General features: G+C 34.5%; 1 protein-coding gene across 1 annotated transcript in view; it reads left to right on the forward strand.

Annotated features, from left to right (window-relative positions):
* The window catches only part of DNAH12 (dynein axonemal heavy chain 12), a 72,481-nt gene that overhangs the window by 39,760 nt on the left and 16,582 nt on the right, over nucleotides 1-16,139 (forward strand). Inside the window, exons 41-55 of the mRNA XM_074913816.1 lie at nucleotides 787-1,086; nucleotides 3,131-3,309; nucleotides 4,908-5,100; nucleotides 5,191-5,352; nucleotides 7,287-7,481; nucleotides 8,339-8,472; nucleotides 8,827-8,989; nucleotides 9,444-9,524; nucleotides 10,394-10,570; nucleotides 11,337-11,468; nucleotides 11,903-11,992; nucleotides 12,904-13,044; nucleotides 13,191-13,432; nucleotides 13,785-13,932; nucleotides 14,791-14,936. Coding sequence (XP_074769917.1) covers nucleotides 787-1,086; nucleotides 3,131-3,309; nucleotides 4,908-5,100; nucleotides 5,191-5,352; nucleotides 7,287-7,481; nucleotides 8,339-8,472; nucleotides 8,827-8,989; nucleotides 9,444-9,524; nucleotides 10,394-10,570; nucleotides 11,337-11,468; nucleotides 11,903-11,992; nucleotides 12,904-13,044; nucleotides 13,191-13,432; nucleotides 13,785-13,932; nucleotides 14,791-14,936 — 2,483 coding nt within the window. The remainder of the gene's footprint in view (nucleotides 1-786; nucleotides 1,087-3,130; nucleotides 3,310-4,907; nucleotides 5,101-5,190; nucleotides 5,353-7,286; nucleotides 7,482-8,338; nucleotides 8,473-8,826; nucleotides 8,990-9,443; nucleotides 9,525-10,393; nucleotides 10,571-11,336; nucleotides 11,469-11,902; nucleotides 11,993-12,903; nucleotides 13,045-13,190; nucleotides 13,433-13,784; nucleotides 13,933-14,790; nucleotides 14,937-16,139) is intronic.

A 16,139-nucleotide genomic window follows, 5' to 3' on the forward strand; every position in this document is an offset into this window, starting at 1 on the left:
AGAAGTGGGCTTTGGAATTGGCTTTGGAAATGGGACAACAACAGGTGAAATGTGTACTCAGTGCCATGGATGTAGTCAAGGCTGTAACACTTGATTTTACTGTACTTTTTTTTTTTTTTTTTTTAGCACGTTGATGGTTGATAATTGTCTTCACATATGAGTATACAGAGAAAGATTAAAAGTTTGTTAAAAGTTTCCTGCTAGCATTTACTTCAACATGTTATTTATGTTTGATGTAATGAGAAATGACACTATTTCTGTCATAATAGCATGACCTGACAACAGCTGATGAATTCCAGATGCCAGCAAAACATAGTCAAAAGACACTTTTCTTGATCTGCTTATCCCTTCAGCATTTTTACTGACTCTCTTTTTGAGTAATTTGTAGATATGCAAGCTAATAGATTTAAACAACTGAAAATTTAGGAAGTTACCATGACATATCATTCAATCCTTCACTTGAAGGAGGATATCATATAATTAAAGGAAGTGAAGTGATCTGAATGGTATTCCTGGTCCTACAACAGGTTTCTTTACACTTGCTACGATTACTTTTCCTATTTGCAGTTAGGTTAATAGTACATGAATGTTCCAGAACTGCATGAGACTCAGCATCTGATATATTCAGAGGACTTTGAGATCTTTTGACATTATTAGGATTTATGAAGTGTGAAATGTTTTCCTTGGAGAAATATGATTTTAGAAGACATTTAAGATTTAGTCTAATAACATAGTTGGTGTTAATGTTTTGTAAATTTTGTTCTTTTTTGTTGTTATTATCTTAAGGTGTATAAAAAAGCCATCAAAAATCTTTTGCCCACACCAGCCAAATCTCACTATACATTCAATCTACGTGACTTTTCACGTGTTATCCATGGCTGCTTGCTCATTAAGAGAACATCAGTTGAAAGCAAACGTGTAATGATTCGACTGTTTGTACATGAGGTATTTCGTGTCTTCTATGACCGTCTAGTGGAAGACAATGATAGAGCCTGGTTGTTCAATTTAATGAAAGATATTGTGAAAGAACATTTCAAAGAAGCATTTGATTCAGTTTTTGCACACCTGAAACAAGGAAACACACCCGTGAGTATCATGTTTAACCTGTTGTAAAAATATTCCTTTCATTATGAATTTAGGACTAGAAAGTTTCTCAATCACAGGTGAAATTTTGGTTCAAATGTGCTTGAAAATTTGAGTTAAATTTGGTAAAATGGCTTCTTTGGAAAAAAAAAAACAAAACAAAACAAAACCAAAAAAAAACACACAACAAACCAGTAAAAATGCTTGGAAGAGTTTAGGTGTACGTAAACATCTTTTTCATGAAATATTTCATTTAAAATGCGGATAAACTTATTACTTTTCCATAACAGAATTTTGTGTATCTGATAGTGAAATAAAAACTTGGGTTTTATTCAATTAAATAACAGTGCAACAGTTTTTCAGATTTACTCAAAACACCTCTGGTATTTATATCTTAGGAAATTTAATTTATCAAATGTAGTGTTTTATTAAGCTTCTAGATGTCTACATATGGAAATAAAGCATCCAGTTAATCAATAGGTCAGCAGAGCAACTTGTCAAAAAAATTCTGTCACATCTGTAGTGTGAGATGTAGTAGCATGTACTGAATCTTTAGGCAATGGGAGATGACAGAAACAACCAGAGTAATTTATAAATCACTACCACAAAAGTAGCTGGGATCTGTGCATAGTACTGTGCCTGCAAGGAGAAATGCAAGCATGAATATTCTTAAATGGACTTCCAGAGACCTGATTTACAGGATAAAGAAATATTCCCTTTTTAAATTTATCCTGTGACTGAGTTAATGTGTGGTAAACAGAATTCTGTAATTGCTATGAAATTTTAGTATTGTCACATCCCACTCAGATGAGGGAGACAAGTGACTTAGATTCATAAGTCCCCGGAGTGGGCAACAGTGAGACAAGTCTCAAAGTCCAGACATTTATTAACTTCCCACAATGTACTAATTGGATACACAATGACTTACGGCAAGCAATACAGTATGCCTTGCATTACTTAATGGTAGTGAAGGAAAATGGTAAAAAGGAAAGGGGAGAGAGAGAAAAATATAGATCATTGCTCCAGGTTTCTGCATTGGTCCCATCCGAGTTTGTCAGGGATGCATCCATCTTCTTCACTTCTTCATGTCTTCTTTTTTCTTTCTCCCTTTCACTCCTCGCTCCCCCTCAGTTTATACACACTTTCCTTGGATCCATCCTCTAGGTCAACGCACATACCTATGTATCCCATGTATGGGGAGGGGTAAAATGCTTCATGGGATGATGTAATTAGCATAATCTTGTTAATCTTCAAGCATAGCATATGCAGGGTGTCAACTTTAATATGCATTTCATGGATAATGAAGCAAAGGTCATTCACATTACAGATGGCCCTTGAAACTTTACACAATGCCCCAGAGCAGAACTGTCCTGCCTTCACAGGGCTCCCTCCTGCAGCCCACCCTGTGCTATCCAGGCAGCCTTATCAGCTCCAAACTCCACACTATTCACTCCATGACTATAGTTTCACTACTTGCGAGTGTTTGAGATATTCCTTGTCTCAGAGGGCCTCCACTCCCCCCCATCCCTTACTCTCTCAGGCTGTTTTTTCTCACAGGCCTGTTTCTGTCAGGCCCTGTTTTTTGGGGGGGTTACAACTTGTCTCTCACAAGTATTTAAAATGTTATATAATCATATTATACTCCATGCCTTGTCTTCCTTTTTTCTGTTTTTCTTTTTTCTCTTCCACTGTCATTTCACTGATGTATACAAGAAATAACTTTGTGATCTTAGTTATCCATTTCATAATGTGTTGAAAATTACTAAACATACATCTGTATAAATTCAGTCTAATCTGAAGGTCATGATTGTGATGACATTGTTAATGGCTGAGCCAATTGTGTTCCAAGAACAAATTAAGACTATGGTTTAATACAGAAAATAGAGAATTTTGAGGTGGGTTGTCTGTGAGTCAAAACATTTCAGAGTGCTTGTTCTCACATCTTGAGTATTTGTCTAAATTCTCCTTTGTTTTCTAAAACTACAATGAGGAATATGTTCATTAAATATTAAACTTGACTTTATAATTTGTTGAATATTTACCATAGCTATCAGAAGAAAACATGAAAAGTTTGTTTTTCGGTGACTACATGATTCCAGAACTTGAAGGAGATGAAAGGCTTTATGTTGAAATTCCAAGTATTCAACTGTTCAGTGATGTTGTGGAGCAGTGTCTGGATGAATATAATCAAACCCACAAAACAAGAATGAACCTTGTAGTTTTCAGGTGTGTACAATCTTCATTATTAAGAGCTTTAAGCAGTAATTGATAATTCAGTATATCCAATTTTGTGGGCTGTGTTTTTTGTATGTCTCGTCTTTATGCATTCTGGTGTTACCCCTTTTTAGATGGAAGTGAACTGATTTTTTTCTTATGCCCCTGCTTTTTCTATCAGAAAGGAAATGGTAAGTTTTTGTCCTAAGGGGATTTGAATAGATTCTTTGATTGTTAAACAAACATTGTGCACCAAATCGGGTGGGTGCTCTACTTCTGCTAGGCCTCTGTTATCGGTGAAGGTGGATGTCAGTTTTGCCTGCAGCCACTGGACTTGCATTTCACCAAGGACAAGATTCTAAGGTTGTAGGGTGCAGAGCAAGATATAGGAGTCATAGCTGTCTGTCTGCTTTGTTGTTATGCAGCATGGGGTGCCTCACTTTGGGGCATGTGCCCAGCCTGGTCCTGCAGCTAATCCTGTGAAAGTTTAGACTCTGCAGGCTGCTATTGTCACCTTAACTTGTGATCAGGCAGAGCAACAACTGAGACAGATTAGGAGGTCACAACTCCTTCCTCCTCCCTATTGCTAGAGATCACTGCCTGTTCATACTTGCCAATGTTACTTAACACGTGGATGCTTTGTGAAGCTGATTAGGATTAGTTTAAACACATCTAGTAGCAGTTTATTTCAGTCTAGGTCATTTTGACAAGCTGGATTTATGAGTACCTGTATGTACAACTATGTTGGGATTTTGAAGAGCTGGCAGCCTCTGACCAGAGGCCGCTTCCTGAGTGTAGGAGCAATATCCCAGTTACATCCCTGAACAGCAGCCAGGAGAGCGTGTCTGACTGTAGCCGCAGAGTCCAATCTCATGGATAACATCTGGATTTGATTCCTTTATTTTTCTAACCCATCAAACAAGAATTTATGTTCTTTGAGAGGCTTTAACTTTTTTTTGAGACCTTTTTTAACTGCTGCTCAGCTTACTTTAAGTGCAGGGTATGGGGCAGTTAAACAGGCTATCTCCTGTAGACATTTCTGCATATTCCAAGATAAACTCTGTGTTTTCACGATAGTTAGGACTCTCAGTAATGTGCAGATACTGCTTTCTGAAGACGTTGTTCCAATATCTATTTCACACTTAAGTTATAAAACACTGTCGGAGACAGAGGAAAGGAAGAGGTTTGTTGATATAACCCATTTTCCCCCAGTTGTTCCTTTAAAAATTATTTTAAATGTTATACTTCAAGAAAGTTAAAACTAGTAATACTGTTATGATGTAGAAGTAGAGAATTTTTGTTGGTTTTCTTTTTCTTCGACACCTTTATACACAGAGTGCCCGTATTCTCACTACTGCCATTTCCTTCAGTAATTTGTAGTCATTCATAATTTAGTTAAATACTAATATTTGTATAATAGAAGAGTTGTGGGTTTTATCCGGTGGTGCAAACCCACTGCCTTTTTTCCTCTTTCCCCCCCCTCACACTCTCATCCCACCTTCAGAAATTTTTTTTGGAGATGCTACTTCTATACTTGTTTCACAGATTTGTAGGTGCACAAGTGTGTATGTGTTTCTGCCATTCTGGTAATCAGCACATTTCAAATATAGGTATGTGTTGGAACATTTGTCTCGTGTAAGCCGTATTCTGAAGCAGCCAGGGGGTAATGCTTTGTTGGTTGGAATGGGAGGAAGCGGACGTCAGTCTTTGACTCGTCTAGCAGCATTCATGGCAAAAATGTGTGTTTTCCAACCAGAGATTTCTAAGACCTATGGTACAACTGAGTGGAGAGAAGATATGAAAGTGAGTATTAATAACCTGTCTGCATTTTGACTTAATTTCGAGGAAGAATATTTTGGAGTATACAATTTTTTAACTGTCTTGCATTTTTAGAGCCTTCTGAAGAATGCAGGTGTAAAAGGCTTGAAAACTGTATTTATAATCACAGATGCACAGATTAAAGAAGAAAGCTTTTTAGAAGATGTTGACAGTGTCCTCAACACTGGGGAGGTACCCAATCTTTTTGCAGCAGATGAAAAACAAGAAATTATAGAGGTATCTTTAGAAATTCTCTTTAATGTCACCTCCCTTTTAAGCTGTTTTGTCAGTTCGGTGTGAAGCATGGCTTGGCTTTTTGGATATTTACACTTAATTCTGTGACTTTCTTTGAGACTTTAGATGAATCAGCCAGTTATTAGTAAACTTATGGAGTAGTTTATGCCTTAGTAGGCAGTAGCTGACCTGGCATTCTGTTCACAAACACATTAAGTTGTGCGTGTAGGGAACTTTGATTGTTCACAAATACCCTGTGACCACACCGTTACTTTTTGCAGTGTATTGTGCAGAAAAGCAGTTAAGGACAAAGACATTTTTTTGAGAAAACACAGCCTGCTTTTGTCAATATATTCTTGCTGTCTAGGGCACTAGGACATTGTCAGACAGAATTTCATAGTCTTGACATTTCTACTCAAAGAGAAGTTGGTGAAGGGTACTCTATGAATTCAGGCTCATAAGTAAAGATGCAATGTACTCAGGCCATTTAAAAAAAGTTTCTAACTAAAACCAGGCTTGTATTTTCAAAATAGCAGTCACCAGTTGGAAGGGAGGGGCATCAATCTCTACACATCAAGTTGGAAACTCGTTAGCTAACCATATTTGGAACTATGCTTGTGGTGCCTTCTTACCTCTGTGGTATGTTTACTAATAAATTACCTAGGTATACTTCTAGTGGACATTCAGAGTGGTTCTTAGTACATACACAAATGTTCTTTATTGAAATAGCTATATCACTTGATAAATCTTACTGTATTGGGGTTTTTTGCGTTTAAGTTATGGAGCATACTGATACCTGCCTTTCTGCAAAGAAGTTAGATTATAATTCTTTCTTTCTCTATTACTGTTTCATTCTTGCCATGTATAGAATAACAATATTAACGTCATGTGGCTCTTTTACAGTTTTACAGTTTGTATGAATATACAGTTTGTATACTCAATTGGTGCATGCTAGAACTTGGTGCTAGCCATAATATGCTAATTGGAGCAAAGTTGTTTTTTACTCATTTAAATTTGCTCCATAAAAATATTGCCATTTTTACTCTATAGCTACTAAACTAATTTTTATCATTTATTTTAATTGCAGGATTATGTAAAGTTTACATGCTTTTATGGAAGAATAATTTGAGTTTCAGGAGTTTATAGTCAGTGTTTCATGGATTGTTAATTGAGGATAATAATACTTTTATGAAGTACTTTTTAGTTTCAAATTTAGAGGTTTCTTCTTGTTTTGAGGGATTATTGGTTTTAGTAAATGAATTAATCTAATATGTTTTGGTGTTTGGAACTTAAATCTTCCTCTCCAATTAGGTAAGTACAGCATATTTTAGTATAATATTAAAGCTAAAAAAGTTCTTAGTGAGTTTATATCTGGAAATGTTGTTTAGGGGACTTATATGACACTTGAAGTGTAGATGATGAGAAAAACACTTGCTTTTGTGATAGTAGCTTTTGTGTAATGAAAGTAATAATTTGCCTCATCTGACTGTATCTCCTAAATCTTTGAGTGACTGAAGATTGATTATTAACTAAGCCTGATACTTGTATTTATCATGAGAAGGCTTTGGTTCTTTATTTGAGGGAGCTAAATATGAATTTTGATTTCTCAGAATGTCTTAACCCTCTGTCTCATCTTAATGTGTTTTATCCACCTGGAACTCATCTTGGCATAGATTTTTAGATTTTGTTCTGATGTATTCTCAGACGCTCAAAGCAGCAGATGATCATTTCTAGAATGAGTTGTCAGGGTCACAAATCAATATCATAACCCTATTCTCAAATAGTATTTACTGCTCATTCTGTTTTTCTAGTTTATTCTACATGTTTCATTTATTGATAAAAAATTTCATGGTGATGCTATCAAGATTGCTATAGGACTTCAGAAGTGCTTAATGATAAATTACATAACAGGTTTTACCCTATGTATTATTTCTAAGGGTGTTCGTGCAGTAGTTCAGGCTGGCAGTAAACATGAAGAATTCAGTCCCTTGGCCTTGTTTGCATTTTTTGTGAACTGCTGCAAAGAAAACCTCCATATTGTGGTGGCATTCAGCCCAATTGGAGATGCTTTCCGCAATCGTCTGAGACAGTTTCCCTCACTTATCAACTGCTGTACTATTGATTGGTTCCAGGTATGTGAAAGTATTTATATTGTTTCCTCAAGAAACTACTTTAGTTTTGTAACAATCTATATTTTCATGTCCCATTAGATTTTCTCTTGTCTTCTGTATAGAAGTACTCTATGTTTTTCAAAATTTTAAAATAGCATTGGCATTTTTTGTAGTATTTTGGGAGTTCTTTGATGTACAATCTCAGTATTTCTATAACTAAGCAAACTTAAATTTTGTTGCTACAGATTTTACATTTCTGAAGTAGTGAATAGTCTCAGTTCGATGTTTTGTCATTTTATTGCATGATGTGTATGTTTTAAAGGACTAGAGAAACCATTTCAATGTGATTGTAAAATGATCACAGTTTCTGCTGCTTATTAAGCAGATCATGCATCAGGGGAATGACTATAAAATACAAATCCTGTTGTTTATCAGTAGATCTTTTATAGCAGAATAAATCTCATAAAAATACTGTAGTTAACAATCCTCGATATAATTGTTGTTACTCACAATAAAGTGCAATTAGCTCTATAGCTTGGCTTGGTGCTGATATCAATTGATTTTTCTGCCAAAGGATGACATAGACACAGAAATGTTTGGATAGAATGGCAATATATAGCTTTTAACTAGAAGATCAGCCTGGAGTTGCCAGAAAAGATTGCATGGATAGTGATATTTCTGTCTGATCCAGCCCTTATTAATTGTTAATTAATAATTATTAATTATTAATTAATTAATACATTATTACTTGTTCTTGAGACATAGCTGGGACTAGTGTGTCTTATTCTGGTGTTTTGAATGGTAAAAATTGTTTTTAAAGTATGAAGACTTCTAACCACTGAATTTTAGAAATGCTTCTCTCCTCATTTCTCCTTCAGCCATGGCCTGAAGATGCCCTTGAATGTGTGGCTAATAAGTTCTTAGAAACACTTCAGCTCACAGATGGTGAGCGTCAGGAAGTTGTGCCCATCTGTAAATACTTTCATACTTCAGTTCTGTCACTCTCTGTAAGGTCAGTCTGTTTCTTTTTGAAACAACTCGTTCATTTATAGAAATATTAAGAGGGAAAAGATTATGTTGTTGAAAGTAGTAAATTGTGCAACAGAGCACTCAGCTGAATTTTTAGAAGGAAGAACCAACAAAATAGTAGGTGGTTGAGTTTCATTACTACTCATTTCTGTCTTAAAAGTTAATGCATACTATCTGCCTAGTATGATTTAATAAAATGATTTAATAAAAATATTAAATTGTCAAAATTGTTTACTGGTATTATTTGTAAAACAGTTATATAACTTTGCTAACAAAGCTAGTATAACCAAAAAAATAAACCAAAACTTAAAGGCACTCTTTTTTTTTTTTTTAATAGGTTCTTGCAAAGTCTGGGACACCACAATTATGTTACTCCTACTTCTTATCTTGATCTTATTGCTGTGTTTCGGAAACTTCTTACTCAGAAACGAGACACTGTAATGAAAGCCAGGAAGAAATATGTGAATGGACTGGATAAACTAGCTTTTGCTGAATCACAAGTGAGTTAGGACAAAAATAGAAATGAAAATACAAAATGTTTGGCAAAAGCAGGTCTTTTCGTGGAGAAGTCAGTCAAAAGCATTACTTAAGATTTTGTTTAGCTCGATCTTCAACAGTAAAACTATAAGAAATGTATTTTGCCTTTTCTTTCTTGCAGTCGTAGCAGTTGTGCTAGAGGTCACAGACCTCTAAGCATGTATTGCTAAGCAGTATAAGAGCAGAGCTTCCCTTTCCCAAATGGTTAACAGGTGACTATAAGTGAATGTAGTTCTTAAAATTAGAGATTGTACATATGAGATAAAAATAAGTCTCTGAAGTGTTTTGATTTGAAACTGAATGTTATTTTCTTCTATCAATAAAGTAGTCATTAGGTAAATTCTACGTCTTCTAGAAATTGTTGGAAATTGTACTTGGCACTTCTACAACCTACCTGATTCTTTTGCATATGTATAGGTTGGTGAGATGAAACAGGAGCTAGTTCAGCTGCAGCCCAAACTGGAAGAGGCTAAATTGGATAATGCAGACATGATGAAGGTAGAGTTATACAAATATAACTTTGTGGTTTTTAATGTACACGTGTATACTTAGGAACTGTAATTTCACCTTTGTAATAATTAGCTTTGAATGAGAAATCATAATTTTACAATGCACTTCTACTTCAGTATCTCAGCTGATTGTAGACAGGTAATAAAGAATATGTCTGTATAAGGTTGCTGATGTGTGACTTTCAGAAAATAGTAAGAGTTGAGTTCAGGTTTTTGAGCTCATGTAGGACCATGGACATAGGAACCAATCTCTTAAGTGTTTTTGAAAATTCTGACTTGCAAAAATATGCTTATCTAGTATGTTACTGTCACATCACAAAAAAGCAAGATTTGATTGACGTTTTTATGCACTTGCTTCTGAGTTGTGTTTTTACAGATACAGTGATATCTCTTCTACCTACTCTTACAAACCTCAAAGAAAACTAGATGTCACTTAAGTAGAACTGAAAAGGGAGTACTTGGATGAATGCTTGACTCATCACTGAAAAGAAAATGAATTTCAGTAGTTAATGTTGTATACTATGAAGCTATGCAAACTCACTATAAAAGCTAGTAATATTTTTGTCACAGCCTGATGCACAAACATGAAGAGTTTATTCTCTCCTGAACTTCAGCCATATTTTAAATAGCTTTTATTGACAGTGGTTTTATTTCACACAGTTTACCTACTGTTAAAGCTCCAAGATATTGTTGCATTATACTAAGAAACAAATTATTCCCATAACATAAAGTGAAAATACTGAAATACTTCAATTTTCTATTTATATTTTACTATATTCCATAAGTGCCATACTAGGTAATTTCATTTTATTTGTTCATTCCCTGCTCATTAGGAAACTTACATGTGTTTTTCTTTAGACTATAGAAATAGAATCTGCAGAAGTAGAACAAAAAAGAAAAATTGTAAAAGTAGATGAAGAAATTGCTACAGAAAAAGCTGAAGAAGCTCAGATGTTGAAAAATGAATGTGAGAGTGACCTGGCAGAGGCAATCCCAGCCCTGGAGGCAGCACTTGATGCTCTTGACACTTTGAAGGCAAGTTGATCTAAACTTCAGCATTTGAAAGAATTATTTAACATGATGAAACTCTTCCATTTGTTTGGGAAAGGATGTACTAAGATGGAAGGAATTTAAAAAGTGTTACATTTCCTTGGTTTTGACAAAGGAGAGGACCTTGTACAGTCATTGTTCAGAATACAAAGGGGGGTGGTGCATTTAAAAATTTGCAAGAAAGTCCACTTGTGGGAAGAGTAACCAAAACCTGTAGTTACCAGCAGTGGTATCAGCTGAATTTCCTCTTTCAGCTGAGGTAATGCTGACGACAATGTGTAACATGGCATTTATTTATGGCTAAAATTATCTGGATCTTTGATTTAAAGGTTTTGGCCTTGTCATGGTTTACACATAATTGAAAGCGATATTGTTGAGAAAATCCTGCAGGAATTTATTCTAGTATAGTAGGAGGTAGTTTAGCAGAAGTTATGAAGTATATGAGATGTCTTGGATGACACTTATGGAAGTGTATCAAAAAATATTCTGACCTTAACTTTTAAAAACATAATTTTAATCAATCATTAGTTTACAGTTACAAGCATTTATTTCATTTTTATTTCTCCTGCATGGGATACATTGATGGATATTGTTGTCTTGCTAACACTGTATCATCCCATTTAAAAGTCCTTGAAGTATGTTCATTGGTAATGGCATTATAACTCCCCTTTTTTCTATTAGTTCATTTAACTTAGCAGTGAGAAAGGCATAACTTTTTTCATAATTCCTTTTAATGTGATTTTTATTTCAGCCTTCTGATATATCAATTGTCAAATCAATGAAAAATCCTCCATCTGGTGTCAAACTTGTCATGGCTGCTGTCTGTGTCATGAAAGACATAAAACCTGAAAAAATTGCAGATCCTTCAGAGACTAGAGGCAAGGTAAAATGGCAGACAATAGTTTCAAATAAAAGTGTAATTCATGTTTTTCTCAACACAAAGCACTTTTTCAATAAAGAAGATAACCCAAGGTCCGCTAAAGTAGGCAAGGACAGCCTCTATTCATTCTTTTACTGAAAACTTACAGAAGACTCTAATTTTCTAATTTTTGTAATGTGCAAAGAGAACACATTTAATTTGCTTGACTTTTATATAGATAATACGTAACTCTTCCCTGAGGCTGTTCAATTTCTGGCTTTAGGTATGGTTTGGGGGAAATATTTGATCTGGTAGAATTTCTCCTTTATTGACATCTCAAGGAGGTACAAGGTCATGAGTATTAAGTATGCATGAGTTTCAGTTAAAAGAAATTTGTCATTTTTTGTTTGTGTCTTTGTTTTAAAGCTTGAAAAAATATTTCCTACTGTGTTTTGTAGGTCTTGGATTACTGGGGTCCAAGCAAGAAACTGCTTGGGCATATGAATTTCTTAAAGGATTTGAAAGAATATGACAAGGACAATATTCCAGTAAGACTTGTGTCTAATTTTTCAGTGATTTTTACCATGTAGACACTTGCTTGCAGGGAAAAAAAAATACAAAATTTTATATCAGAGGCCCTGTTTGTCCCAAGTTAGTCAACTTCTGTTATGATCAAGGATCTTTACAAGATGATAAGACACCTCTATAGGATGAGTATGGTCATGGCAAGTGAGTCAAACTTCCTCAGGGTGAGCCTCTTAAGTGGCATTTCAGAAAGTTTTAGAATTCCGTTTGGGAATTTCTGAGGCTTCTATATAGCCTGTCTTCTATTTGACTGAAATGTCCTTCCATGCACAAATGTTTCTAATTTAGCAATTTATAGATAGTATTTTATCAAAAGGTAAAAATAACACATAAAAAAACCTGTATCAGAGTAAATGGTCTGTCCTGTTCATTATTCTGTGTCCAGGAGTGTGATTCTTGCCATTTGCTCAGTGGAAACTGAATATGCTTTGTCCCTTATAAAACTGGTCCACAAAAGTAGGCACAAGCAATATAATTAATTTATATTTTTTCTTACAGTAGTAGAAATACATTTTTATAACGATCCCCAACAGTTGTGTCTCTTTAGAAAAGACAGCAAAAAGAGAAATTAGCATGTTTTGCACAAGGGACAGCATAAATTAAGGTTTCTACGTGACTGCAATGCTCTTAGCACTTAGGTAGCTGCCACATGGAAGACATAGCAAATATATGATTATAAAAGATAAGGATAGGATTAAGATGAAAACAAGAAAAGACCACAAAGCATGATCAGAAACAAATGAGCAGTGGTTTCTACTACAATTAATACTGAGTAGTTCTTTCCTCTTTCATTGTGTAGAGAAACAGTGATCAGTCAGTATAATTTTAAAGTGTCAGCCACAAAACTTTGATGAACTATGTTTTTGTTTTCCAGGCAGCTATCATGCGGAAGATTAGGGCTGAATACTTGACTAATCCAGAGTTTGATCCAGAAAAGGTGGCTAAAGCTTCCTCAGCGGCAGAGGGTTTATGTAAATGGATTATGGCAATGGAGGTGTATGACAGGGTTGCAAAGGTGCGTTTTTGATCATAGTCCTTAAGTGCTCTGAAATCTTTATACTGCTTGGTATATTCACCCTAAGAGTTGTATTAAATAATAAGCCACAAAAAATGTCACATAAATGTGCTTTAAACATTTGTGTATTGGTTGTAATTGAACAGGTGGTTGCACCCAAGAAAGATCGTTTAAGAGAGGCACAGCAGTCCTTAGCAGAGACACTGACACTCTTGAATCAGAAGAGAGAAGAACTTGCAGCAGTTGAAAATCGTTTGGCTGCTTTGGAACAAACCTTCACTGAGAAAACTGAAGAAAAGTCACGTTTAGAATTCCAGGTTGATCTGTGTGCTAAGAAACTAAAACGAGCAGAGAAGTTGATTGGAGGCCTTGGTGGAGAGAAATCAAGGTCAGGTTAAAGCTCAAATGTCAGATATAACAGGCATTGTAGAAATAGAATTTGAACATCAGTTCTCTGAGCCTTTAATGCCCTATCTCTCTCTGAGGGCTGTACTGCTGCTGAGTGTTAACAGTCTGGGCCCTTGAAAGATCCCTGATTTTTTGTAAAGTAAAAGTATGGGTAGCAACATTAGGAGAACGGTAGAAAAAGTCTTCAAAATGGTAATAAAATACATAAACACAGTGCCCTTATTCTCCACATGAAGTTAAGATAACAACAAAATTGCTGATTTTTTTGTCATCGGTATCATTAATATGGAGGTTTCAGCACCATTTTTGTCTGTATTTTCTGCTTCTCATAGATGGAATAATGCTGCACATGATCTTCAAGACATATATGATAATTTGACAGGAGATGTTCTGATATCAGCTGGTGTGATAGCATATCTGGGAGCTTTTACTGCTGGATTTCGACAAGAATGTATCAAAAACTGGAACAAACTGTGCAAGGTTAGGTTATTTTATATTTAAATAAGTGTTTGTTTTTTTCAGCCTACTGCAAAAGGCCTAAAAAATTACTTGTCATTTAATATTAGCCTAGTAAAACTCATTAAGATCAATGGGATAGAATCTGCTGATCCCATATTCTGTAAATTTGAATTTAGTTAAATCAGTGAATTTACTCGGGACTTAAAGTAGCAGATCAGAAACAAAAGCAACATCACTGACTTTGTAAACCTTGATTATTACTTAAATGAAATCTCATATTTTTCTCTTTTTGCCTTTAAATGAAAGAATTAAATTTAGAATGCTATTATGTATAATGTAAAAAAATTTATATAATAACTTACACCAGCACAGATAAATATGTTAATTAAATGGTTGATTATGCTGTTTGCAATGGGACAGTTCCAACATACTTATACTAATGCTGTAATTCATAAATCAAGTAATTTGAAGTCACCAGTTGTGACTGTGACATTAAACAGTAACAAATCAGCACTGGATTACCATATTGAGTTAATGAAAGATATAGTCATTAGATTATTTCCAACTGTATGAGAATTTCTTAAGGTAATGCAATGTCATAACTTTGTGTAACAAGAAAGCCTCATTTAGAATATAAAAAAACTTAGACAAATCCTACAATTTTGGAGAGAGAGTAAGTATTCAGTGGGGAAATACAGTTAGCTGTTGAAACTATGTTTTTATTTTTCCCAGGACTTTTACTTATACTTGACCTGTTTCAAACCCTTAAAAGGAAATGCACATAGTCACTTTGAATTGAACTGGCATTTAATAAAAGATATAAAGAGACATGGGATAAAGATAAAATGGGTTTTCTTTTCTTTTGTGTTTTTTTCACAGGAGAAGAATATCCCTTGTTCTGAGAATTTCTCTTTGAATAAGACTCTTGGTGACCCAATAAAAATAAGAGCCTGGAATATTGCTGGTTTGCCAACTGACATATTTTCTGTAGACAATGGGGTCATTGTTAACAATTCAAGACGTTGGTAGGTGACAAAAAGGTTTCATTTTCAAATCCAAACAAGTTTTCACTTTTTTTAAAAAAAACAAACTAAATGACTAGAGACAGTGTAATTGAAAGCAGGAGTGGAATCTTTATACCCAGTTCCTGTGAAATTTAACAGGCGTAACACTTTAGATGTTTGTGTACGTGGTTACTTGGAAGCTTTCCTTTCAGGAGACACAGTGCTCTTGGATAAAGTTATTTGGTTTTTTTTCTTTTGGTTGGTTTTATTTTTTTGTTGGGTTTTTTTTTTTCTTTTTTAATGTTGTACCTTGTTGTCCTATTACTAGCTAATGAAGCATTTCTAACAGTTTTGTAAAGCATGAGGATTTCTGTGCATTTCTGTTTAATAAGATTCAGGTTATGTGAATTGCTGGGTCCAGATATACCACAGTCCACTTCAAGTTCTTACAGTTATAAGGTTTTCAGATGACATTTTTGTGGTTTGTAGGTATTTATTGTGTGTGAAATATCTATATAAAGGGTTCTTTTAGAACCTTTAACAACTTTTTAAAATTTGTACTGAAATTTTATTTCAAGGATGATATCTATTACATTATGTGAAAACTTGTGATACCTGCAAATAATCTGCACACAGTAGAAATATAAGATTATAAAACTTTCTAGAGTTCTTGTGATCTGTGTCCTTTTAGGAATTAGTCTTGATAGATTCAGATTATATTCAGATTACAGTGTGTAATTCCATTTTTAGAATGTTGCTTAGTTTTCTGAGGATGCAGTTAGAGAAGGTGTTTGATATCATTGCTGCCTGACATTAAAATACATACACATAGGTGAAATCAGCAAGTACGAAGGGGTTCAAATCTGTTGAACAAAATTAAAATGTTGTCACCTTTCCCTGTCTTGCTTACATTTCCAGTCTTAAATTAGCTGATATACCAAGATATCAGATGTAAATTGCAACTAACTGTTGACTTTTATTTTTTTAAGTGAAAAATATATGAGAAGTAACTCAAAACTTGTAAAACTAAATACATTCTAAATACTGAGAATTCTAGGGGAGAGGCAGAACAAGATCTTTCAAGAATTCTGCATGCTGGTGTATTTTATGGAAAATGTTATGAACATCTTCTGCAAATTTTAAAACTGTTTTTGATATTACTTTTCAAATTATGATAAAACACCTATACCTCATTTTTTTCACTGATTTCTTAAAATAACAGAA

Source organism: Athene noctua, chromosome 10 (genome assembly GCF_965140245.1).
Source record: "Athene noctua chromosome 10, bAthNoc1.hap1.1, whole genome shotgun sequence".
In the NCBI taxonomy this organism is placed as follows: Eukaryota; Metazoa; Chordata; class Aves; order Strigiformes; family Strigidae; genus Athene; species Athene noctua.